Here is a 27,422-nt window from a genome sequence, read left to right on the forward strand (position 1 = left end):
TGAATCCCGTTCGGAGCGGGTCAAGCAGGACCAGTTACAGTGGTGCCGTGACCCAGATGAGAGTGAGGTTTGGGGGGTGAGTGTAATGTTAGCCAGCTGGTACATGTTGTGCAGTGTGTGTAAACTTCACTCCCCTGGCCTCAAGAGGTTGCACTAGTGACTGACGTTAGAGGCTGTAGTCTTTAGCCTCCTTGTTAGCGTGCCTGCCTCCCATACCAGAGATGCTGGTTTGAATCCCATTCGGAGCGGGTCGAGCAGGACCGGTTACATCTATAATGAAAAGACTTCATTTGCACTGGAATTTGGAGGCTGCCTGACCATGGTGAGAATGATCTCCAAGTAAAATTTGCCCATAAACCAGGGTCACCCCTCAATGATTGTTCTCAGAGCATGACTGAAAAGAGCTCATAAAAGCTGTCACCAGTTTTAAAATTGGCTTCCATTAAAGTTCCAGCCAGCATTCATAACTTACATTTTTTTTTTTTTTTTTTTTTAAATGACAAGGTAACAGACTGAAATTCAACTAAGATTTTACCCACATGAGAATGAAACATTTATTAGCACTTTATTCAAAGGCACAATGGTGGCAAGAACTGTTTGCTTGTGTCCAGATAGGCCCAGAACTACTTGGCCACATAAGCAAACTTAAAGGAATGTTTAAACATACTGCTGCCAACTCACCATAGGATCCATTATTCTTGGAGGCCATTGAATATGCATAAAAAATCCTTTTCAGGATGTCATATTATAAACTGAATAAGTGGGACACGTGAAACAGAGGACCAGTATGATTGAGAAAGAGGAGGGAAGGCCAAGATTTGGCTTGGTCACACGCCAGGCACACTGACACATTTGTGTGAACTCCACAAAGTGGGCATTAAGGAGAAAGACCAGAATCACCAGCACCATTAGCACAATAAAGTCAGTTTGATTTTGGATCATGATTTATATGTACACATTTTTTTATTTTTTTCCAATGCATCTGGGGAGTATATATTTAGACCTATACATATAATGATTTTAATTTTTCAATACAACAGAGGAGCATTGCAGTTTATTAATTTTTAAAACTGTAAAGCTAATAAAAGATATATATATATATATATATATATATATATATATATATATATATATATATATATATATATATATAGCATATAGCATATAGTATTTATTAGTATTAGTATATGGGGAGCTTTTATTAGCTTTACAGTTTTAAAAATAATAATAAACTGCATTGATTATATATATATATATATATATATATATATATATATATATATATATATATATATATATATATATATATATATATATGCAGACATGTACACATTTTAACAACTGGCCTAGAAGTCTTTTTTAATTTGAGGGATCGTGGTTGATACAAAACTGGATACTTCACAACACTGAACGTTTATTTTGTTTTCAGCAGCGCCCTCTGTTGCCCAAAACAGACCTATTTTTGTAAGGTTGGACCATTTGTGATTGACGACTTCTGCGCACCAACTGGTGAAGCGAAAAGTTCACAAAGGACCAATCAGGGATCAGATATTCTAAAAGCCCTGTTAGACACGCCCACAAACGCTGTAACAGCGGAAGTGTGTGAATATGAAAGAGGTATGCGTTTCATGTCTTTCTTGCATTATCACACGTGCCATATATTATCTTAATGCTTGCATGTATAGTTATTTATATGCCCAATTTCTTAATGTGTTGCGGTTTTATTTTAATTCTAAGTGCTCTTTGCGCCGTCCACGCGTTGGTTGTAAGCAGTTGATGATGCTATGAGTTAGCAGGTTAGCCTCAGTACAAAATCCGATAAACTTATAGACGTACTTCATTCGCAAATCTTTGCACAGTTAACTTATAAGTTAACTATTAAGCGCGTTACTTCTTAAATAAATAAATAAATAAATACATTTCTGTTGTGTGATAAGGATTGAGATCACAGCAGTCTGGTTGTGTTGCCAAAATTGCCTTCCACTTGAACATGCTGCTTAAATTTAGTTCCGGACAGAAGTGTTGTGTTTTTATTCACTTCTTTATAAAAGATGATGTTGCATTTAATATTTTATCATGATAAAGGTAATACCTCTCTAGGTTACATAGTGACATTATTTTTATGACACAAAGCTCATTTTCCCACTCAATTCTCATTTCTATAATGCCAAAATAATTATATATTATTTAAATTATATAACATAAAAATATAATAGTATAATCGTAAAATAAGTTTATATCCATAAGGAGTATTTGTTGTGCGAAGTTATGCTGAATTTAAGCTAAAACACTGTCTAAACAGGATGGTTTTAACTACTGTGTTATAGTAATTTGGGGGGAATGTGTGCTTAAATAGGGAACTAATTTTACAGTGCAAATGAATGAATAATGGTCCTTACAATATGCTCAATTTTATTTATGGAATATATATATATATATATATATATATATATATATATATTTTATTTTACTATTTTATTTTAAGAATGTGAAATGTCAGAATAATAGTAGATAGAATGATTTATTTCAGCTTTTATTTCTTTCATCACATTCCCAGTGGGTCAGAAGTTTACATACACTTTGTTAGTATTTGGTAGCATTGCTTTTAAATTGTTAACTTGGGTCAAATGTTTTGGGTAGCCTTCCACAAGCATCTCACAATAAGTTGCTGGAATTTTAGCCCATTCCTCCAGACAGAACTGGTGTAACTGAGTCAGGTTTGTAGGCCTCCTTGCTCGCACATGCTTTTTCAGTTCTGCCCAAAAATGTACTATCGGATTGAGGTCAGGGCTTTGTAATGGCCACTCCAATACCTTGACTTTGTTGTCCTTAAGCCATTTTGCCACAACTTTGGAGGTATGCTTGGGGTCATTGTCCATTTGGAAGATGCATTTGTGACAAGCTTAAACTTCCTGGCTGATGTCTTGAGATGTTGCTTCAATATATCAACATCATTTTCCTTCCTCATGATGCCATCTATTTTGTGAAGTGCACCAGTCCCTCCTGCAGCAAAGCACCCCCACAACATGATGCTGCCACCCCCATGCTTCACGGTTGGGATGGTGCTCTTCGGCTTGCAAGACTCACCTTTTTTCCTCCAAACATAACAATGGTCATTTTGTTTCATTAGACCAGAGGACATTTCTCCTAAAAGTAAGATCTTTGTCCCCATGTGCACTTGCAAACTGTAGCTTTTTTATGATGGTTTTGGAGCAGTGGCTTCTTCCTTGCTGAGTAGCCTTTCAGGTTATGTCGATATAGGACTCGTTTACTGTGGATATAGATACTTGTATACCTGTTTCCTCCAGCATCTTCACAAGGTCCTTTGCTGTTATTCTGGGTTTGATTTGCACTTTTCGCACCAAACTACGTTCATCTCTAGGAGACAGAATAAGTCTCCATCCTGAGTGGTATGTGTGCGTGTTCCCATGGTGTTTATACTTGCTTACTATTGTTTGTACAGATGAACGTGGTACCTTCAGGCATTTGGAAATTGCTCCCAAGGATGAACCAGACTTGTGGATGTCCACAATTTTTTTTCTGAGGTCTTGGATAATTCTTTTGATTTTCCCATTATGTCAAGCAAATAGGCACTGAGTTTGATGTTAGGCCTTAAAATACATCCACAGGTACACCTCCAATTCAGTACACCTCCTATCATAAGCTAATTGTGTAAAGGATTGACATCATTTTCTGGAATTTTCCAAGCTGCTTAAAGGCACAATTAAATTAGTGTATGTAAACTTCTGACCCACTGGAATTGTGATATAGTCAATTAAAAGTGAAAAATCTTTCTGTAAAGAATTGTTGGAAGAATTACTCATGCACAAAGTAGACTAAACAACTTGCCAAAACTATAGTTTGCTAAAATTAAATCTGTGGAGTGGTTAAAAAAAATGAGTTTTAATGACTTCAACCTAAGTATATGTAAACTTCTGACTTCAACTGTGTGTGTGTATATATATATATATATATATATATATATATATATATATATATATATATATATATATACACACACACACACTATATATATATATATATATATATATATATATATATATAATTTTTAGTTTTGGGGTAAAATATGATTTGGATATTTCTTTGTAAGATTCAGTCATCCGTAATCTGTGTTAAAGTTTTGTCTTTGTTTGTCTGCAAGTAACAATTATTTTGATAATCGATTAATTTAGCAATTATTAGAACGATTATTCGACTATTCGGCAATTATTGCAGTGATTAATCATCAGCTCTTAACCAATTATTCAACTTGTTCCCGACTTAAAAGATTGTATTTAACGTGCTTACTAACAATAAATACATTTTAAATATTTAAAAATACCATTAACTGATATTCACTGAATTAAAGAAAAAAAAAAAAACTTTTTAAGTTTAATTCAGTAAAGAAATTCACTGCAAAAAATCCTATTGTTATCAAGTGTTTTTGTCTTGTTTTCCATTTAAAATGGTCAAAAAATCCTTAAAACAAGATACATTTACTTGAGAAGCAACATATACGATATTTAGACTTGCTTGAATGTATTTTAAATATAAGTGCATTTTGTATATTTTTTCACTTGGTTATACTTCTGTGGGTGGAGTAAAGATACAATATACTTATATTTAAGATCTGTTCTCTAAAAGCTAGTCTAAATATCTTATATGCTGCTTCTTAGGTGAATGCATCTTTTTTTAAAAGATTTTTAGATATTTAAAAATATTTATATTTTTAATATTATATTCAACATTCTCATATAATTTTTTTTCTTCTGCAGTAGAAAAGTACATTCAGTAGCGGCTAAAGAAAATGTATGTTGTTTTAAAGGAATTTTATATATTTGTATTGGAAAACAAGCCAAAACAAAAACAAATCAAAAACATATTTTGTTGCAGTGTATAATGGGGCAAAGACTACCCTCTCTCACCTTTCTGTTCATTTCAATTTATCTATAACTCACAAAAAAAACAACAAAAAAAACTATCTTATTAATAAAGCTGTGTATTGACAATTTCCTTTACGATAAGAAATGCACAGTGACATATATTATGATTCACTAAGTCACGAGCCATCATGTTATAATCTAGCTGCAGCAAGCGCGTGCGCTCAAAGGACGAGCGTCCCCACGACAGAGTGTGCATCAGCCGGATGCAGTTTCAGTCTCTCCCCCTTAGATTGGGACATTCGCGCAACTCATAGAAGAGGCACTGACCGCACAGAGAAATACCAATATCGGAGTTTGTAATTATTTACATTATCTGCTTCCGTATTATTTGAACTTTAATAAAGCTATAACGCATTAAATATAACTGCATTTAAGATGTAACGCCGGGGTGTTTCCTTTAAAGACGCTCGACACGCAAGTTTTGCTCCAGCTCCACTTGTTCCACAACGAGAGTGCTTCTGTATTTACGTTTGTATTTGTGCATTATAATTCCCTCATACTTTGCGATCTACATCACCTGAAGCTGTTTGAAAAGTTTAGAGTGCATCTGGACTGTGAGCTGTGTAATTCTTCCTATCCTCAGTCAGGCACAAGCTGCAGTGCTGCTCTCACGCGTCATCATTAGAGTTTAATGTGATCTCATGTTACTTTAAATGAGATCAAACGTCTATTTGAAAACAAAAAATGTTGTTGACTGTCGATAATGTTGACAAATCGTTTCAGCCTTAGTTTCAGTTTATTTTCAATATGCATTTGCAGATTCAGTTTTTCCAGAATTGGCAAAAATAAAATTAAGTGATGTTATACTGGGAAAATTCATATTGCATTCAAAGTTGCATTGCCAAAATAATGCACAAAGTATATCTGTATAATCATACAGCTCAATAGAAAATACATTAAAACTGCTTAATGATGCATAATACTGAAAATCTGTGTACATTAAATCAAGATTAAAGAGCTTTTCAATACTGAGTTCTGTGACATTTACTTCATAGAGTATATGTTTTGACACACTGAAAAATAATTGAATGAAATAATGAAAAACAAATGCTTCTTTTTTTAACCATCTGCTCACTTTAAGGAACCATATTCACTTTCACCCACATGAGTGAACAAAGCTGCTGATCATTTGACCATATCAGTTGTCTGAGTTTAAAATCATGGCCGAGCTGGACAAAACAGAGTTTCAAACTAAGAAAAGCAAAACCCTCATCATACGACATCTACCCAGAGAACTCAACCGAGATGAGAAGGAAGATCTCCTAAAATATTTTGGGGCCTCCTCCGTCAGAGTCCTGTCAGAGAAGGGACCCCTTGTAAGTTGTAACATTTACAAGTAAGAAAGTTGTAAATTGATGTGGGTAAATTGTGCAGTGAACTGTGAATTAATACAGCTGACCTAATTGTGTTGTCATCTGCAGAAACATATGGCATTTGCAACTTTTAGCAGTGAGACCTTAGCCTCTAAGGTAAAGTAAAAACTCATGCTTTCCACTTAAAGGTGTTTGTGTGGATTTGTTAAAGGAATATTCCGGGTTCAATAAAAGTTAAGCTCCAGCAATAGCATTTGTGGCTTAATGTTGATCACCACAAAAAACAATTTTGATTTGTCCTTCCTTTAATTTAAACAAAAGGAAAAAAAAACAACAACTGTGGTACAGTGAGGCACTTACAATGGAAATGAATGGGGCCAATCCATAAATGCTATAATACTGACTGTTTCAAAAGTATAGCCACAAGACGTAAAAAAATATTCATGTTAACATGATTTTAATGTGATAAAATCGATAACTAACCTTTTCTGTGTAAAGTTTACAATTTTACAACTTCGTTGCCATTACGACATAACACCATAAACCCTAACAACCTAAAAACTATTATTAAAAAAAAAAAAAAAAAAACTTTACAGCTCAAATAACAAAAGTTTTAACAGAATAATTAAGTGCCTTTATAACATTTTAAGCTTCACATTGCTGCTTTTAAACCCTCCAAAAATTGGCCCCATTCACTTCCATTGTAAGTACCTCACTGTGACCTCGATTTTTCTTCTTTTGTTTCATCTTTTTTTTTTTTTTTTTTTTTTAAGAAAATGAGCGTCAAGTCGAAATTATTTTTTGGTGGTAATCAACCTTGTGCCACAAATGCTGTCAATTGAGCTTGACTTGTTTTGAACACGGAATATTCCTTTAAGATATGGCTTTCACATCTGCTGGTACCTTGAGTGCTGTTTCTTTCCACATATAGGCACTAAGCAGACTTCATCAGCTGAGAATACTTGGTCACACACTAGTGGTAGAGTTTGCAAGGGATCAAGATGCTGTCACTGTATTGAAAGACCCACCCGTGTCTGACAGGTAGATGGCAAAATCAATAATAATAGACTTTTGGCTAGCTCTGTAGCAGACACCTCACTTCCCCCTTCCAATTTAAGCTGTCTAGACTTGGCTCTGATTGGCTAACTATCCATTTCTATATTTGAACAGAACTGTGTTTATGGGGAGTTGACATGGCATTTCAAGCAGTTTGACATGCTATAGTTCTTCAAAAACCTTTTAAATCAACATTTTCCCAATTCTTCTATATAGTTTTTTTTCTTTTTTCTCCCCTTTTCTCCCCAAATTGGCATTCCCAATTCCCAATGCGCTCAAGGTCCTCGTGGTGGCATAGTGACTCGCCTCAATCCGGGTGGCGGAGGACGAATCTCAGTTGCCACCGCGTCTGAGACAGTCAATCCGCACATCTTATCACGTGGCTTGTTGAGCGCGTTACCGTGGAGACCTAGCGCGTGTGGAGGCTTCACGCTATTCTCCGCGGCATCCACGCACAACTCACCACTCGCCCCACTGAGAGTGAGAAACACATTATAGCGACCACGAGAAGGTTAACACAACGTGTCTCTACCCACCCTAGCAACCGGGCCAATTGGTTGCTTAGGAAGCCTGACTGGAGTCACTCAGCATGCCCTGGATTTGAACTTGCGACTCCAGGTGTGGTAGTCAGTGTCTTTACTTGCTGAGCTACCCAGGCCTCCTTCTATATAGTTTTTATGATCCCATTCAGTATAATTGTATAGACTACATGGAAACATTTAGACCTAAGATATACACTTTACCTTATACATTCTTTTAAATTTTAACCTCAAATTTTGTCCAAAAAGGAAACCAACTGGTTGTTATGTGTGTGTAAAATGATTGTGCACTCAGCATTTTCTCTTAATGTTTCAGTGGAGCTGATGCCCAAGTTGAAAAGGAAAAGAAGGAAAAACAGCAACATAACATTCCTCTGGTGGACAACAGCATTGCTCCGAATCTGGGGTGGGTGTGTGGTGCATTTTCGTTAAGCAAATAGATCAATGACATTCCCAGTGTTTCACTGTGTTTAATGTCACTGGAGATTTGAGAGAGGCTAACACACTTGGTTGACATCCTGCACCTGATGTCAGTAGCTCAGGCCCTGGTTACCCTGTAGGATGTGCCCACAGCGAATAAAGGGAGAGAGAGGATGTTGGAGAGAGTGGCTGTCACAATCCGTCTCATGTCCAATTACAGGCCTATGTGTCAGAGTGTCTCTTCTGCAGTGACAGCCCGTCTGCTCTTGCCATGTGGTGGCACCAGGTGGCCTTTGATAAAGAGACCGTGGGCTAAGATATAATTTGCACGAGAAGGCCGCACCTCACTTTCACTTAATGAGCAGAGCCATGACACATTTTTATTTATTTAATTCTGCTCAAAGGTGCTTGTACACAGACCGCGGCCGCTTAGTAAATGTGTTGTTCAGAGGCGTGATGCTCTGAATGAAGTGAAGACCATTTTAGTGACAGAATGCCCAAAACGAGTCTTGACACTCAAAGCGTTCATAATGCAAGGAAAGTCAAAGTAACATACGGTGCATAATATGTTGAATCCTAAAGGGATAGTTCACCCAAAAATGAAAATTCTCTCATCATTTACTCCTCTCATGCCATGATGTGTATGACTTTCTTTCTTCTGCTGTACACAAACAAAGATTTTTAGAAGAATATCTCAGCTCTGTAGGTCCATTCAATGCAAGTGAATGGTGGCCAGAAATTTGAAGGTCCAAAAAGCATATAAAGTAAGCATGCAAGTAATCCATACAACTCTAGTAGTTAAATCGAAATCCTCAGAAGTGATAAAATTGGTGTGAATGAGAAACAGAACAATATTATGTCCTTTTTTCCAATAAATTCTCCTTCCTGTCCTGTAGGTTGCAACATGCACAAAAAGCGCAGTGGAGATTTATAGACTTAAATATTGATCAGTTTTTCACCCACACATATCGTATCGCTTCTGAAGACATGAATTAAACCACTGGAGTCGAATGGATTACTTTTATGCTCCCTTTATGTGGATTTTGAAGCTTCAAAGTTTTGGTCACCATTTGCATTGTATGGAGCTACAGAGCTGAGATATTCTTCTAAAAACCTTCGTTTGTGTTCTGCAGAAGAAAGAAAGTCATACACATATGGAATGGCATGATGAGGGTGAGTAAACGATGAGAATTTTCATTTTTAGGTGAACTATTCCTTTACACGCAGATGTGTTTTGCAGGCATAGGCATTTACGAAAAGCAGCCAGATCTTTGTACCTCGCTCTTTTATGTATGCTTCACCATTATTTTTGATGCATTGTTTTCACGGGTAGGGTTTTTGGAAGTGTTTGCTCCCTGTCTCCTCTCCGAGTCCCAGCGACTGGCAGTTTTTCATGTGTACTTTTTTTTCTCCCGCAGGTTGAAATTTCAAACAAATCCGACACTGAAATATTTATACCCTCCTCCTTCAAGTGGAGTTTTGACAAACATTGCACACACACTTTTGAGTGTGCCCAAGTTCTACGTTCAAGTGAGTGGAGGCTGCAATGTGTTTTTTTTTTTTTCTTATCCTTTCTGTTATTTTATTTATTAGTTCATGTTGAGAATGTGTAAACATGCACATCACTATGGTATAACTCTTATTTATCAGTATCTCTCTCTTTCTCTCTCTCTCTCACTATCTATTTTTTTCCTGCATGATACTAAAGTCAATGTGTTGTAGTTCATCTTGGGTAAAAGACGCAAAAACATGTTATAAACACAGATTTTGCTCTTAGAATGACACTAATGTTATTTTTGAATCCGGTCCAGTCTCTAAAACATCAAACCACAATATTTGGATGGAATTATTCTGATGGTATTTATATCATGCTCATGTGGGAGGGATTGAGGGCTGTATTTAACATTTTCCTTTAAGCTGTGGTGAACCGTTTTGAAAAATGTCAGGGAAATGGTTGTACTTCACTAGTCTGCCTTTTGGTGGTGCTAAACTTCTTTCATATTGGCTGGCAGCGTCAGTGTGCTGCTGAATAGTATTAAATCTTCTCAAAGCTCAGTTCTAAGGCCATCAGTGAGGTTTTAAATTATCTATATTCCCATGCAGCAATCTGGGTTACATATGGAACCAGGGTCACAATTACTGTTTGTGTCTAAGAAATATGTAGTAGCAGGTGTATGGAAAAAACATGTATATACACTGATCAGCCTCAACATTAAAACCACCTGCCTAATATTGTGTAGGTCCCCCTCGTGCCACCAAAAACAGCACCAACCTGCATCTTGAATAGCATTCTGAGATGATATTCTTCTCATGACAATTGTACAGAATGGTTATCTGAGTTACCATAGACTTTGTCAGTTCGAACCAGTCTGGCATTTCTCCTTTGACCTCTCTCATCAACAAGGCGTTTCCATCTGCAGAACTGCCTCTCACTGGATGTTTTTTTGTTTTTGGCACCATTCTGAGTAAATTCTAGAGATTGTTGTGTGAAAATCCCAGGAGATCAGCAGTTACAGAAATACTCAAACCAGCCCATCTGGCACCAACAATCATCCACGTGATTATCTAATCAACCAATCATGTAGCAGCAGTGCAGTGCATAAAATCATGCAGATAGGGGTCTGGAGCTTCAGTTAATGTTTACATCAACCATCAGAATGGGGAAAAAACATTCTGATCTCAGTGATTTGGAGCGTGGCATGATTGTTGGTTCCAGACTGGCTGGTTTGAGTGTTTCTGTAACTACTGATCTCCTGGGATTTTTACGTGCAACAGTCTCTAGAATTGACTCTGAATGGTGCCAAAAACAAAAAACATCCAGTGAGCAGCAGTTCTGTGTACGGAAATGCCTTGTTGATGAGAGAGGTCAACAGAGAATGGCCAGACTGGTTCAAACTCACAAAGTCTACGGTAACTCGGATAACCACTCTGTACAATTTTGGTGAGAAGAATAGCATCTAGGAATGCTATTCTGAGATGCAGGTTGACACTGTTTTGGCGGCAGGTGGTTTTAATGTTGTGGCTGATCGTGTACACACACACTCAAGTGATCTGAATCTTTTTTCCACGTTCCTCCACAGGTTCTTCACTTGATGAATAAGATGAACCTGCCCTGCCCATTCGGACCCGTGACTGCTCCTCCCCCAATGGTGAGCTGGGATTATACAGTTCCTCACATGTTTATATATTTTTTAAATGCCATTGCATTGAGATTTCATCAGGGCTTAGTCCAATTCAATTCAAGCAACTCGAAAAAGAATCAGCATGACTAAAGAAGCGCTGCAATTTGCAGATGAATGTGTAATGTGAATCACATCTTGGTGCATCGGCTGAATTAAAAGTCGTCTTCCGCTTTGACGCTTTGTTTTTTATCGAGCCCTGTCGATATAAATGCTCTGCTTATATGGATGAGCTGTACGGTTGTGCAAAACACCGTTGGATCCGCTCAGAGGAAGTAACCCACTCATCTGCACCGTTTCAGTTTGAGATGCCCCGAGGCCCGCTGCCGCCAATGCCCCCACCCTACCCCCCAGAGAACCCCCCACTCCCGGTGTGGGAAGAGGGGGGGACGGGCAGCGAAGAAGAATCTGAATATGAGAGTGGAGATGATGAAGACAAAGAAAGGTAGCTGATTTCCACCTTTCTATTTGACCTACAATCTTTTTGTTCTAAAAATTTCTATTCATAAGTGTGCTTTCTAAGGCATTGCTCACACTTAGCGTAAGGTTTTGTTCAAATCCTTAACCATAAGTTTTAAGCTTGAGTGTGTAACTCGTCTTGTACCATTTGTGCTAAGGATGTGAGTGATATGTCAAATCATGTGGCTTGTTGAAGTGAGGTGTGTTATAACTTTTCTAAATGATTGGACTTTGGATAAATGCTTTTCACCTGGCAGATAATAAACCGGATTAAAAAATACCATAGACTTACATTGAAGGATGGCCCACCTTAGCCGTACTGTATGTAGGGTTCAGAATATCATAGAAACTACAGGGTGAGCTCTTTTGACTTGAGTCAGAAAGTAACCACCTAGCAACCGCACAGAACACCCTAACAACCTCTTAGCAATGCGCTAGTAACCACCCACAACACCCTAACAGCCACATAGCAATGATCTGGCGAACACCCTAATATTGTGCTGGTAATTTCTGCACAGGCAAGCACCACTCACATTTTCTTCAAAAAATTTAAAAAGCTAGTTTAGTAGACACTTTCGTCCAAAGCATCTTACAGTTCACTTATTACAGAGTGAATTGCCATGAAATAACCTGGCGTTATGTGTCTTGGTCAAGGACTCAATGGTAATAGTTAATGTTTGCCCAGATAGACCAGATCTTTAACACTATGCATAATCATAATAGTATTGCAGACAGACCATCACTAACAAATACTGTTTCTGAGATGCTTTGGGTAAAAGTGTCCGCTAAATGCCTGAAATGTAAATACAATCTCTTGTTCAATATTTAAAAATAACTTTACAAGTGGTGATATTCTGTGAATGTGGAACCACCACCAGCGTTGACATAGTTTCTCATTGACAGATTGTCTGTATTATTATGGCAGCAGTTGAAGGCTGCAAAGCATTCAAGGATTTAGTTTGTCTCTTTCATTCCAGTGTTTTGCCTTGCATTCAAAAGCCATACATTGTTTAATAGCTTCTCACTTCTTCCATCTGCTTTCCACAAAGGATGATCAAACTGATGGGCCTTGTTAATCAGCCATGCAAAAGACAGCTGAGAGCAAAGACTTCTAAGAGAAAGAAACCTAAGCTGAAGGATCTCCTGTTTACTCCCAAACCAGACTCCCATGGGTAAAGTAGCTCAGCTGTCTTGCACTCAACCAGAGGCTTCTTTATCTTTAATTGAATGAAACTAAACTACACCTTATAGTTTCAAAGATTACATTTTATCTACTTGAGGCAGACATTTAAGTCTGGTGTTTGAAATATACAAAGAGATTTGTTGATACACTACATGGGCGAAAGAATGTGCCATTGAACACTTTTTTGATGAACTGGAACACCAATTGCGAGCCCAATTGTGAGGTCCTATCAGCCAACATCAGTGCCTGACCTCACTGATGCTCTTGTGGCATATTTCAACATCTAGTAGAAGTCTTCCCAGAAGAGTGAAAGCTAGAGGACCAACTTCCTAATAACTCCAATGGTTTTTAAATTAAAGCCACTACAAGCACATATGGATGGGTGTTCAGGTGTCCACTTACTTTTGGTTATGTAGTGTGTTTCCTGGTGTTTAAAATTATTCAGCGTTATTCGAGATTTGTATTTGTAACTTAACAGTTTGTCATTTCAATTTAGTTTCAGCTTTTGTTACTGTTCACTCTATGACCGTTAGTTCAGTCAGAAGCACTTCCGTCAAATGAATACTTGACTAGAGTACTTGAATGAATACTTTATTCACTTAAAGACAATTAAAGCAATCTGTTAGTGTTGGCAGTATGGTTCTGTTCTGGGCAAACTCTCTGCCCATCCGTGCAGCCATGCATGGACAGGCAGTGCAGCGAATAAACGATCCTCAGGGGTAACAGAACAGATCCAGCAGAATTATTACAACATTGTTCCATTTTTTTTTTTTTTTTTTTACATTCTGGCACAATCCTTCATTACATAATAGATTAAACTGACACTTAGAGAACTTCAAACACAGTATATCAAATTGATAAATCAAGAACAAGGTGCAATAACACATTTAAGATAGGAATTTCAAACTGGCAAACAATTAGTCCTAGAGCACAGAACACAAGACAGATGTAGATAAAGCTAAAAAGCAAAGGTGCATACATGGTGGAGCTGGGGATGGAGGAAGGTGTTAAGTGCAGCTTGCATCCATGCAATGGAAAGGCAGCTAAGGCAATGACTATATGGAGAACTTAAATAGGACTGCTCTGATAAGCATCTGAGCTTGACTAATATGACTTGCCTCAACTGACGCTATACATGATTTATAGTTTATGCCAAAGTAAATGCTTTAACTGATATCATTTAAATAAATATAACGCTGTTAAAGGAATAGTTCACCCAAAAATGATAATTCTATCATAATTTACTCACCCTCATGCCATCCCTGATGTGAATGACTTTCTTTTTTCTGCAGAACACAAACAAAGATTTTTAGAAGAAAATCTCAGCTCTGTAGGTCCATACAATGCAAGTGAGTGGTGACCAAAACTTTGAAGCTCCAAAAAGCACATAAAAGCAGCATACAACTCCAGTGGTTTAATCCATGTCTTCTGAAATGATCCAATTGGTTTTGGGTGAAAACAGACCAAAATGTAACTCCTTTTTCACTGTAAATCTTGACATCAGCAGTTTCCTTGGTAATCATGATTTCAAGCATGATCGTGCCTAGAGACTACAATGGCAAGATGTACATTGAAAAAGGAGTAATATTTTGGCCTGTTCTCACTCAAAACCAACTGGATCACCTTCAGAAGACATGGATGTGCTTTTTGGAGCTTCAAATTTTAGTCACAATTCACTTGCATTACATGGACATACAGAGCTGAGATATTCTTCTAAAAATCTTTCTTTGTGTTCTGCAGAAGAAAGGAAGTCATACACATCTGGGATTGCATTGAGGGTGAGTTAAAAATTAGAGAATTTTTAATTTTGGGGGAACCATCCCTTTAAATTTCTCAGGGCCATCTAGTGTTTTTGCCATCCAGTGGCATCTTTAACAAAAGGCGGGTTGTATTAGTTTCAAATTTTAAAGTACACTGTGCATTAAAAACTAAGATTAATTCGTAGTCATTTAAATTTTTAGTTAAGTTTCAGTTTTTCCAGTTTTTATTTTGGTTAACAAAAAAATTTTCATTTCGTTTTCATAAATGATAATAACACTGAAACAATGTTGCACCTATCAGTGCATCAGGCCCAGTTTTGCAGCCAGCGGACGTGTTCGAGCAACCTCAGCCATTAGGACAGAAAAAGATTGAGTTCCATCTATCGGCTGAGGTGTCTGCTATCCTCGTAGGGCCTGGAGAGAATCAGGAGTCCCAATCCACAGATGTGACTGAAGGTAAGGCTGTGTGTCCTCGATTCCTCCTGCTACTTCCTCAATCCCATCATCCATTTATCTATCCGCCCACATCACAGAACGCGCCCCGAGCCCCCAAGTTCACTCATCCATCCTGAGCGGACCTGCTCAATTAACACAGCAATTAGCCCTGAGAATAGTGACTCAGCTGGAGAGAAGATTTAATGTATCGGGCTGTCAGCAAACCGAGCTGCTCTCGCCGAGAGGTGCCGAGACCCTCCCTTGCGTCAGGATAACCCTGAAAGTTTATTTGGGAATTAGAGGTGCGACTGTCAAACACAGCTTTGTCGATGTGTGTGCAGTCATTAAGGGAATTGTTTGTAAAAAAAAAAAAAAGGAACATTCTTTTGTTATTTACTCACCATCATTTTGTTCCAAACCCGAATGGGGTAATTTTTCCATGCAACACAACAGTTGAAATTCTTGGAAGAATCGATGCACACCTCTTGCCATACAATGGCACTGTATAGACACAAGGAGCTGTCAAGCTCCAAAAACACCTTAAAAGCACCATAAAAGTAGTCTGTATGATAAGTAAGATAAGTCTTCTGAAGCCATACAATAGCTTTTGTGTGAGATACAGACTGAAATTTAAGTCATTATTCACTGACCTACCACCACTGAAGCTTATGTCTAGCCTGCATCTGCATTCATATTCAAAAATGGTGCATCTGGGTCATGAATGCCAAAATGACATTGGTTTTCAAGTGGGTAACAATTCATCCAAAAATTCTACCTTTGTGTTCCACAGAAAAAATAACAACATAAGGGTTTGATGATGCAAAAAAGTGTCATCCTCTTGAGCTCAAATTGAGATCCCCGCCCTCTTGTTTGCCTTATCTTTTTCTGTCTGTTTTTCCATTAAAAAAAAAACTGAGATGAAAAAGCTTTCAAAAACAAACAGCTTTCCGAACGCTCTAAAAAAACCAAGCTGAAGGCAGGTTGTTTTCATTATGCTTGCTTTCAAATGATAAACAATACATTTAAATGACGACAAGACGAGAAACGTCAAAGGAATCCACTTCTTGGAGGGGAACTTATCTGCACTGACTTCCTGCTCTAGTGTACATTCGACACTAGATCTGTCAGACAAGTTTCCCGAGGATTTGTGTAGCCTCGCTGCTTCCCATAATTCCTTAGATGCATTTGCTTACGGCTTACTGCCAACTGCCAGGTGACATCTCAGGCTGTGCTATGAAAGATTCTGAAAGGAAACCCCATGGAGCATGACCCCACGCAAACATGCCGGTGTTACCTTCAGAGATTAAAGGAATAGTTCACCCAAAAATAAAAGTTCTGTTATTATTTACTCACCCTCAAGTCTCTCCATACCCATATGACTTTCTTTCTTCTGTTGAACAGAAAAGGAGAACATTTGAAGACTGGTTTCCTTGTTCTTTTCCAGGCAATTACAATGAATTAGGACTGAAGACAGAATAGCACCATAAAAGTGGTCCACATGAATTGTGTTCTATATTCAGAGTCTTTTGAAGCCATATAATAGCTTTGAATGAGAAACAGACTAAAAATGTAGGTTTTATGGTGCATTTCTTTCCTTTTTTGAAGCTTGAAAGCTTCAATCCCCATTCATTATAATTGTATGGAACAAAACAACCAACACAGTCTTCAGAATTTCCCTTTTTGTGTTCCACTAAAGATGGAAATTCATATGGGTTTGGAGCAACTTGAGGGTACTGATTACAGAATATTTATTTGTGGGTGAATTGTCCCTTTATTACACTTGGCAGTTCTTTTTACAGGCTTAGATTTTCCATTTTATAATCACTTACGTGCCTTTAGTTATTGATTAAAGGGTTTGGAATGGAATTGATTCTACTTTCATTCGTGGCACCAATGCACTGCTTAGCACTGAGTTTGTTTTGAATAGTTGTTTTTTTTTTGGAAAAAGACTTGCCATTTTGATTTGTGTTCACACAAGACTTCGCTGCTGCTCACATCTTGTATTTGGCTTTTCAATTGTCATTGATGAAATTCGCAACAGGCAGCTCGGTGCTGGCAACAAAACATCGAGCCTGTCTCAGATGGATTGAAATTGAGCACCGTGACAGTTCAAATTTTGTTCTAATTGTGTTTATGCAACTTATTTCCAGGCACGGATAAGACGGAGGTTCCCACTTGGGATGCTCCAGAAGGGTTTGGAAAGATCTACCCAAGTGCTCAGCTTCCCAGACAGGAAGAAGACAAGGAGGAAGATGAGGACATTCCCTCGGAGTTCATCTCTAGAAGAGAGTTAGAGAGAGGCAGACTCTCCAGAGACGGTGAAAGACTCTTACATCGTGCATGCAAACACTCACACTCCTTCTTTGTAGGAGTGCATCGCACATCAAATAGAATAGAGTAGCACTACTAAAGAATTTGCCTTCAAGTGTTCACAAGCATACCGTTGATCTTTAAAGAGGAAATTAATATTTGATACAAGGCACACCAAGCAGTCATTATAGGACTGTTCACGTGTTTCAGATGTTTTCTGTGATTACATACAATATTTATCATAGGTCATTGATTCCATGCCGTACATTTGAGTACTTTATTAGTTTATGACAGTTTTTTTTTTTTTACTTAAAAGTGTACATCTCTCTGATTGTTCAGGAAAATGTAGGGATTTTTTGTACTGATTTTATTTTTTTTATTGATTTACATTTGTACAGAGATAAAGAAAATGTCAGTGTTTAAAAATTACGAACCCGGAGAACCAACCTGTAGACTTTACGTGAAGAATATTCCAAAGCAAGTTGAAGAAAAAGTAAGTATCTGCTCTATAAAACTGTGGTTGACCAATATGGGTTGACCTGTCCATCCATCCATCCATCCATCCATCCATCCATCCATCCATCCATCCATTTTAATGATAGCAACAAAGATGTACACAAAAAATTAGTGAGCACTTATTTTTACACAATATTCACTCAAAATGCAATTAAAAAACATTTGAAAACTGAAAAACGCCCATTGGCTGTTGGTTTCTTTTGGAACTGACACAGCCTTGCTTGATATATCAGTTACTAGTGTTCACAGTATATTTCAAATATGCCACTTACTATAGATTATACTTCTAGTAAATTCTTACAATTATGTAACATTTGTTTCACCGTCTTGTCTAGAATAACTTGACAGCTCATATTTCTCAATTTAGTCCAGCTACATAACTCTGCTCAATCTTTTCCACAGGATCTGAAGTTCATCTACGGGCGGTATGTCGACATCTCCTCAGAGGAAGAGAGAAACATGTAAGCACCTTCTCGTGCCTCAGGCCATTGTCTGGGGCCCCAACTCCGCCAATCAAAGTCAAAGCCAATGAAAAGCAACCACCACTCTAATGTTTCTCAGGAGCGGTGAATAAAGGAGAGATCTTCATGAACATGCTGATGTGTAAGTGTGTTTGGTCCCGCCAGGTTTGATATTGTTTTGATGAAAGAGGGGAGGATGAAAGGTCAGGCCTTCATCGGGCTCCCGAGCGAGAGAAGTGCGGAGAAAGCCTTGAAGGAAACCAATGGATTCATACTCCACGACAAACCTCTTGTGGTGGTATCCTTTGCTGTTCAGCTGTTCTTGGCATTAGCTCTCTGGTACACTTCATGTACTGATGTAAAGGCATCACTTTAGACAAATCAAAGCTCTTTTTTGTCCATGCTGTATTTTTTCAGCCACAACATTAAAACCACCTGCCTAATATTGTGTAGTTCCCCCTCGTGCTGCCAAAACAGCGCCAACCCGCATCTCAGAATAGCATTCCTAAGATGCTGTTCTTCTCACCACAATTGTACATAGCAGTTATCTGAGTTACCATAGACTTTGTCAGTTCGAACCAGTCTGGCCATTCTCATTGACCTCTCTCATCAACAAGGCATTTCCATCCACAGAACTGCCCCTCTCTGGATGTTTTTTTGTTTTTGGCACCATTCAGAGTAAATTCTAGAGACTGTTGTTCATGAAAATCCCAGGAGATCAGCAGTTACAGAAATACTCAAACCAGCCCATGTGGCACCTACAATCATCCATGCGATTATCTAATCAGCCAATCATGTAGCAGCAGTGCAGTGCATAAAATCACACAGATACAGGTCAGGAGCTTCAGTTAATGTTCACATCAACCATCAGAATGTGGAAAAAATTTGATCTCAGTGATTTGGACTGTGACATGATTGTTGGCTGAGTATTTCTGTAACTGCTGTTCCCTGTCTGTCACTCACTCAATGTAGTGACACTAGGGGTTCGATCTTGAGAGCCCCAGTCACCTTTGCTCAAAATAGAAAAGGCCAATGAGAATTGGTGAGTGGAATTTGCATACCACTTTCTGCCCCAGACATACGGGTATAAAAGAAGATGGCGTGCACCACTCATTCAGATTTTTTCTTCGGAGCCGAATGCATGTATCGTGTTCATCCTATCACCTACGCTTATGCTGCTGGACTTTCGGCGCATATCAGCGGTCACCCTCGCACGGTCGAGTGTTGTGCTTCTCCTGGGTGCTTCGGCAGTTGTGCTCAAAAGTTGTGCTCAAAACCCTGGCAGAAATTGTGAAATTTTGGCATTGATTTTGAAAATATGACTGATCATGCAAAAAAAACAGTTTTTTATTTAAGGATAGTGATCATGTGAAGTCATTTATTATCACACAGTTGTTTGGCTCCTTTTTAAATCAAAATGATAACAGAAATCACCCAAATGGCCCTGATCAAAAGTTTACATACCCTTGAATGTTTGGCTTTGTTACAGACACACAAGGTGACACACACAGGTTTAAATGGCAATTCAAGTTTCATTTCCCACACCTGTGGCTTTTTAAATTGCAATTAGTGTCTGTGTATAAATAGTCAATGAGTTTGTTAGCTCTCACGTGGATGCACTGAGCAGGCTAGATACTGAGCCATGGGGAGCAGAAAAGAACTGTCAGAAGACTGCGTAACAAAGTAATGGAACTTTATAGAGATTGAAAAGGATATAAAAAGATATCCGAAGCCTTGAAAATGCCAGTCAGTACTGTTCAATCACTTATTAAGAAGTGGAAAATTCGGGGATCTCTTGATACAAAGCCAAGATCAGGTAGACCAAGAAAGATTTCAACCACAACTGCCAGAATAATTGTTCGGGATACAAAGAAAAACCCACAGGTAACCTCAGGAGAAATACAGGCTGCTCTGGAAAAAGACAGTGTGGATGTTTCAAGGAGCACAAGACGATGATACTTGAACAAAAATGAGCTGCATGGTCGAGTTGCCAGAAAGAAGCCTTTACTGTGCCAATGCCACAAAAAAGCCTGGTTACAATATGCCCGACAACACCTTGACACACCTCACAGCTTCCAGTACACTGTAATTTGGAGTGACGAGACCAAAATAGATCTTTATGGTCACAACCATAAGTGCTATGTGAAAAGAATACCATCCCCACTGTGAAGCATGGTGGTGGCTCACTGATGTTTTGGGGGTGTGTGAGCTCTAAAGGCATGGAGAATCTTGTGAAAATTGATGGCAAGATGAATGCAGCATGTTATCAGAAAATACTGGCAGACAATTTGCATTCTTCTGCAAGAAAGCTGCGCATGGGACACTCTTGGACTTTCCAACACGACAGTGACCCTAAGCAAAAGGCCAAGTTGACCCTCCAGTGGTTACAGCAGAAAAAGGTGAAGGTTCTGGAGTGGCCGTCACAGTCTCCTGACCTTAATATCATCGAGCCACTCAGGGGAGATCTCAAACGTGCAATTCATGCAAGACGACCAAAGACTTTACATGACCTGGACGCATTTTGCCAAGATGAATGGGCAGCTATACCACCTGAAAGAATTTTGGGCCTGATAGACAACTATTACAAAAGACTGCACGTTGTCATTGATGCTAAAGGGGGCAATACACAGTATTAAGAACTAAGGGTATGCAGACTTTTGAACAGGGGTCATTTTTTTCTTTGTTGCCATGTTTTGTTTTAGAATTGTGCCATTCTGTTATAACCTACAGTTGAATATGAATCCCATAAGAAATAAAAGAAATGTGTTTTGCCTGCTCACTCATGTTTTCTTCAAAAATGGTACATATATTACCAATTCTCCAAGGGTATGCAAACTTATGAGCACAACTGTATCTAAAAGTGAAAGTTCTCTTCCTCGTTGGTGACAAAGGCTTACGAGGCCGCGGGTCAGGGCGCCTCCGCCCTGCACGCCATGGCCATCTTGCAGGTCCACCAGGCCAAGGCGTTGGGAGGTCTGCATGAGGGTAGAACCGACCCAGGGCTTGTGCAGGAACTGTGTACCGCGACCGACCTCGCCCTACGGGTGACGGTCACGGCACGTACCCTGGGCAGAACGATGTACACTCTGGTGGTCCAAGAGTGGCACCTGTGACTCAACCTTGCGGAAATGTGTGAAGCCGAGAAGGTTTGCTTTCTCGATGCGTCCATCTCCCAAGGGGGGCTTTTTGGCGATACGGTCGAGGAAAATCAAACACATCCTGCCGCAGCGCGACTCGGCCGCCTTCGGGCCTCCGAAATCCCACGCCCCGTCTGCTTCTCGCCAGGGCCATCCTCCTGCTGTGCCGGCCCCGGCTCCAGAACTATCGGAGCCTGTACACCGGCCTCCGAGTAGAAGATCCTCCCACGGGAAGGCAGCTCCACCTGCCCGTCAGTCAGCCCCGGACGACCAGTCGGATGCGAGTACTGACTGCCCTTGTTCTCCATTGAGAGACGGCCGGCGAACAGGTAAGTATGCTGGTCTCTGGGGCTGCTTGCCCGCCCCAGCCACCGGCCGCCGCTGCGGGCTAGCGGAGCAGTACATCTGCTCTGCCTTGCCGCGAACCACCCTCCCCAGGCATGGTAAATCCAGTCGTCCCCTTGGTGTCGCTGGCACAGAGCCTGGAGGCCTGGTTGGCGTTCTCCAGCCCCTCGCTGTGGCTCATCAGGATGATTCATCTCAGCTATGTGATCCAGTTTGCCAGATGCCTGTCCAGGTTCAGTGGCATCCTCTTCACTTCAGTGGAGGGTGCCTCCATCTTCCGCGCTGAGGTTCCCACCCTTCTGGTGAAGGGAGCATTAGGACCCCTCCCCAGAGCCGAGCCCTTGTTTTATCGAGCCCGAGAGATGGGGAGGGTCGTGCCCAATCTTGGACCTGCATGCCTTGAATGGGGCCTTACACAGGCTTCCATTCAGGGTGTTGATGCAGAAGCTCATCCCGGTGTCAGTACTACGTCAGGATTGGTTTGCGGCTATCGAAATGAAGGATGCATGCTTCCACATATCGATCCTTCCTCGACTTATCATACAGAGGTTGGCCCATTGAATTGTGGATGCCATTTCCTTGGCCTACCAATCGCAAGATCTGCCGTGCCCCTTGGGAGTCCGGGCGCACTCCTGGGCACTGGGGAGGGGGGCCTCTTTAGCAGACATATGCAGAGCTGCGGGTTGGGCTACACCCAATACCTTTGCGAGGTTTTATAACCTACGCATACAACCGGTTTCATCCCGAGTGTTATGAGGTAATAGCAGGTAGGCCGGGCAGCCGGTTGGGTGTACCGCTTGCGTTTACGCCTTTCCCCTTTTTCAAGGTGATAATGTGCGCTATTTTGTCCACAACAATTCCCCGTAACTGGTGAACCCTGGACGCCTCTTAAGTCTTAAGCAGTGTTCAGTGACTAACTCGGCGGAGGAGTGATGCCACCAGGCCCAGTACTCATGGTATGCACCTTTTCAGGTGAGCCTGTGTACTCTGGCTAAGTGCTCCATACGTCGTGATTCCCCCCTCGGTAATCCCGTGTGACGCATTCCACTATTCGGTTTCCCCTCAACAGTGACTGTTTCAGCCACTGTTGCTGTGTACCCTCTCCGTAGATAGAGTCCTCCCGGTGGTATCATTCCATATGTGTACTTCCCCGTTGGTAAGTCCATGTGAGGTATTCTCCACGTTAACCTCCCTCCGGTAGGATGTGGTCCCGTAGTGCCCTCCCTCCTGGAGAGGGATAAGCACTTCCCAGCGCTATTCTAGAAGGTGCTCGGCGGGAAATTGCTTAACAGCAAAAATCAGGAAAGGCCACCGCCTGTAGCCTCCTTGATTAAGTGCCTCCTCCCCCCTTAATGGGACTAGGTAGATGCCTTACCTAACTCGCTGGAAGGTCACAACGTGGTCGAGCACTCGCTGCGAGGCACGCAGCAGCTTGCCCGTGTCCACTCTTCTGTACCTCGTGACATGGTTCAGTGCTCGCAGCATTTCGTATAGGAACCCCTAGTGTCACTACATCGACACAACGTCGAGTGAGTGACAGAGAGGGAACGTCTGGGTTACTGGTGTAACCCCTGTTCCCTGATGGAGGGAACGAGACGTTGTGTCCCTCCTGCCGCGGTGCTGAACCGGCCGCTGACATGGCCGGGACTCTCTTTGGCTCCTCAGCATAAATCTGAATGAGTGGTGCACGCCATCTACTTTTATACCCGTATGTCCGGGGCGGAGAGTGGCATGCAAATTCCACTCGCCAATTCTCATTGGCCTTTTCTGTTTTAAGCAAAGGTGATTGGGGCTCTCAAGATCGAACCCATAGTGTCACTACATCGATACAACGTCTCGTTCCCTCCATCAGGGAACGGGTTACACCAGTAACCCAGACGATCTCTTGGGATTTTCACGCACAACAGTCCCTAGAATTTACTCAGAATGGTGCCAAAAGCAAAAAACATCCGGTGAGCGGCAATACTGTGGACGAAAATCTTGTTGATGACAGAGGTTAACAGAGAATGGCCAGACTGGTTCTAACTGACAAATTATACGGTAACTCAGATAACTGCTCTGTACAATTGTGGTGAGAAGAATAGCATCTAGGAATGCTGTTCTGAGATGCGGGGTGGCGCTGTTTTGGAGGCATGAGGGAAACACAATATTAGGCTGGTGATTTTAATGTTGTGGCTGATCGGTGTATGTCACTTCTTTTAAGCCTTAACTCAAACTCCAGCAATTTGCCCGTTCTGCAAAACCTAAACAGGATTCTGCCGACCCAAAGAAAGGAGGAAAGAAACACTGAACTGGTGGGTAAAATGATACATTTGAGGCCAGTCTTTTACATGCTTTTATTTTTAACGCTGTATCAGTATATTTAAGCAGGTTGAGTAGTAAAATGTACTGATCACGTGTTGAAAATATGATTCCTTGCTCTGATACCAGTAAAAGTTAACCTCCCATTTCTATTTGTTTAAGATGATGTTGCATCAAATTACCTCAGTCATGAGCCTACAGGAGCACTTCATATCCTTTTAAATATCCTTTTAAAAGAGTTATTTTCACAAGGTCATCTTATAACTCATAACTTTGTATGTTTACATTACAAATCTAGCATAGTTTGTAGGGTGAATGGAATTGCTTCCAAATGTCAAGCAATATTTTTCTGCTTTACCACTGTCCTTTAACATTAAAATTAATTTATTGTCATGCATGAATCTTGTTATTGTTATTAATACTCTCATTTCTTTTCCTCAATTTTTTCTGCAGACTGACTGTTGAGTCCTGTTGGGCTGAAGTTCATCTACGACTTAATCTTTTTTTATATGTAGGAAATGATTATGTTGATATTTCTTGCAATAAAATAAAATAGGAAATCATATCTTTAGTCTGAGAACTTCCTTGAGGACCCTGTCATGACAGTATTGTTATTGGATACTTTTGTATTTAATATTGTTGTTTATGTGTTGTTTGTGCACTCATGGAGCAGAAGATTGGATCCTGACGTTAATGTATTGGTACCAGTATTGTTGTGCACACACAGCATTGGCCTTTGATGAGAAGTAGAGTAAATTTAGAATCGGCTATCAGTCAGCCAACTCATCTTCCAGCATTACAGCAACAGATGGTACTGTCAATACAGCAGAGAGCACAGGCAAAGAATACACAAAAAATGGCTGTGACTGGTGCTGGCCCGAATCGAAGATTAGCTGTTCTTTGTTCACTGTTCTTTAGTCTGGATTGCTGGTTCTTCAACTTCCAAAAACAGCTAAGCAACTGCAAATGGGGGATGTCATCATGAAATGTGTGATGTTTCTTCAGAGCAAATAATCAGAGCAGTAAACACCTATTTTCTCTTTACTTCCTGTTATTAAACTTATGCTGTAGACAATTAGGCGCATTTTGGTAGCAAACATTATTCTTTGTTCTGTGATTGATTCTGAACTCAAACACTCATAAAATAAAAACTTTTTTTTAAAGATTGCTCAGTTCAGTTTGATGGAATTTTCTGAAATTGAATTGTGTAAATCTTAATATAATTTGAGTTAAGGCTGGGATACTGGGGGCATCTCATCTTCATGCCTGCACATACAATATTTAAACTGGGTGCCGTTTAAGACGTAACATGGCAAGTTTGATGTTAGTGATGGGAATTTTGTATTACTGTGCAATGTTTGAATATGAGCAACAACAAAAAAAATAGCAAAAAGCTCATGTATGGCTTTGAAATTTTCGTTTTCGTTGAATAGAAAAGAGCAATGTAAACATTCTGCTAATAATTTTTTACAGAAGAAAGCAAGTCATATGGGCTTGAAATGACATGAGGGTAAATAATATCTGAACCACAAAAATAATTACTTCTCCCTTGTTTACTGAGAAAAAAGAAAAAAAAATCAGTGTTAGAAGTAAACAGTGCCACGCTTGGAGAGTTTAAAAACCAACAACTTTTGCTGATAATTATATTAAAGCACTTACATAAGTTATTTCATAAAAGCGTAAATTATTGGGCATTTGAAGTTGTCAAAATATGCATTTTTTTTTTTTTTTTTTGGTGGAACTTCTGTTGTAGTTTGATGAACTTCAGGTAGTTTATTTTTCACCGACGTAATTCGTATGGATGCGTCAACAAAGTGTGTGGTCAAGTACTTGTAGTCAGATAAACACGTGGCAGACAGCTGCTGTTTCTGGCTGTTTTTCGTCATTGGACATCATGAACGTATGCAGACAAACAGAAGGTGAAAAGGTTAAATTCTTATGCTGTTTTAAGACAAGTCCATCAACATACCCAATAGGTTTTATCTAAATCCCTTCTTTGTATCCTTTGGCGGGCATGGGGCAAAAGTTATTGGGATTACAGGCTTTACCATCATAGAAGTAATATTGGATAGGCCTATAGCTTTACACAGACACAGTTTGTAAGCGATTTTATAACACTACAGTCACGATTACATATATTATGTTTAAGTCCTGTGGCTACTTTTGAAAGTGGAAAAAAACGTGTATTTTAATATTTTGTAGACTGGCCAATTCAATTCCATTGTAAGTGCCTTGAACACAGGATTGGGATAAATCAAAATTATTTTTATGGTAATAAAATTATGACACAAATGATGTCAGTAAAGCTCAACTAAAATTGATCCTGGAACATTCCTTGAATAAGCATTTTTATTATTATACTTAATGCGTCTTACTTGTGGCGTTCAAGGACTTTGTCAACAGATGGAAAATTGAGGTACAAATGATTAACAACATGTCAACCCAGTATAATAAAAAAAAAAATAAAAAAAAAAAACATGTATACCATACAGTATAATCCATCAATTTCCCTTGACTTTTCTCCAGCCACACCAACCAAAAAGTGTACTATGGTATTATCATGTTTTTGATCATGCTACCATGTAATTCCATGTTTTTGCACATGTACCATTGTAATACAATTTTTTTTTTTTTTTTTTTTTTAATTCCTTTGGGTACCATGTAAAGACCACATTTCATGAATAAAGTACTCATTCAGTACCATGGTTCTACCATTTCTGTATATGGTACCGTTTTGTAAGGGCAAGACCAACTGAACAGTAAGGTTCATATTGAAACATTTACATGGGTTGTATGAGGCCTAGCCAATTTTCAAATCCTCTCCATTGCTTTGCCTGAGGAAAAAAAAAAAAAAATCTGTTTCCATCTGTGTCCAATGGCATTCCCAACAAGGGCTCTTTTATCACTTTTGAAATTATACCTGATAAATGTTGAGGTAATTCTCAATATTTCCACTGCTGCTGGTGCATTTGTCATCATTGAAGTCATCGGCAGAGTGCCTCACAGATGGGAATTCCTCACGGGTGGCATTGAAGTACGAGCCGCAGGTCGAGTGCCTCCTCCTC

At 39.6% G+C, this 27,422-nt stretch overlaps 1 protein-coding gene across 2 annotated transcripts; it reads left to right on the top strand.

Annotated features, from left to right (window-relative positions):
* Positions 1-1,570: 1,570 nt before the first annotated feature.
* rnpc3 (RNA-binding region (RNP1, RRM) containing 3) lies at positions 1,571-25,523 on the top strand. Of its 2 annotated transcripts, none has more exons than XM_051687272.1 (16): positions 1,571-1,617; positions 6,025-6,259; positions 6,365-6,412; positions 7,188-7,297; positions 8,168-8,257; positions 9,690-9,801; positions 11,352-11,420; positions 11,753-11,895; positions 12,959-13,081; positions 15,154-15,308; positions 17,438-17,605; positions 17,996-18,090; positions 18,516-18,574; positions 18,740-18,872; positions 24,278-24,350; positions 24,520-25,523. In XM_051687272.1, the coding sequence occupies exons 2-15, from the start codon at positions 6,104-6,106 to the stop codon at positions 24,344-24,346; spliced, it is 1,530 nt and encodes a 509-aa protein (XP_051543232.1). In that variant the 5' UTR covers positions 1,571-1,617; positions 6,025-6,103; the 3' UTR covers positions 24,347-24,350; positions 24,520-25,523. The 2 variants fall into 2 exon arrangements, with proteins under 2 accessions (XP_051543232.1, XP_051543231.1); XM_051687271.1 differs by having other exon boundaries at positions 1,580-1,616; positions 6,013-6,259.
* The last annotated feature ends 1,899 nt before the right edge of the window (positions 25,524-27,422 follow it).

This window comes from Myxocyprinus asiaticus, chromosome 44 (assembly GCF_019703515.2).
Source record: "Myxocyprinus asiaticus isolate MX2 ecotype Aquarium Trade chromosome 44, UBuf_Myxa_2, whole genome shotgun sequence".
Taxonomy (NCBI): domain Eukaryota; kingdom Metazoa; phylum Chordata; class Actinopteri; order Cypriniformes; family Catostomidae; genus Myxocyprinus; species Myxocyprinus asiaticus.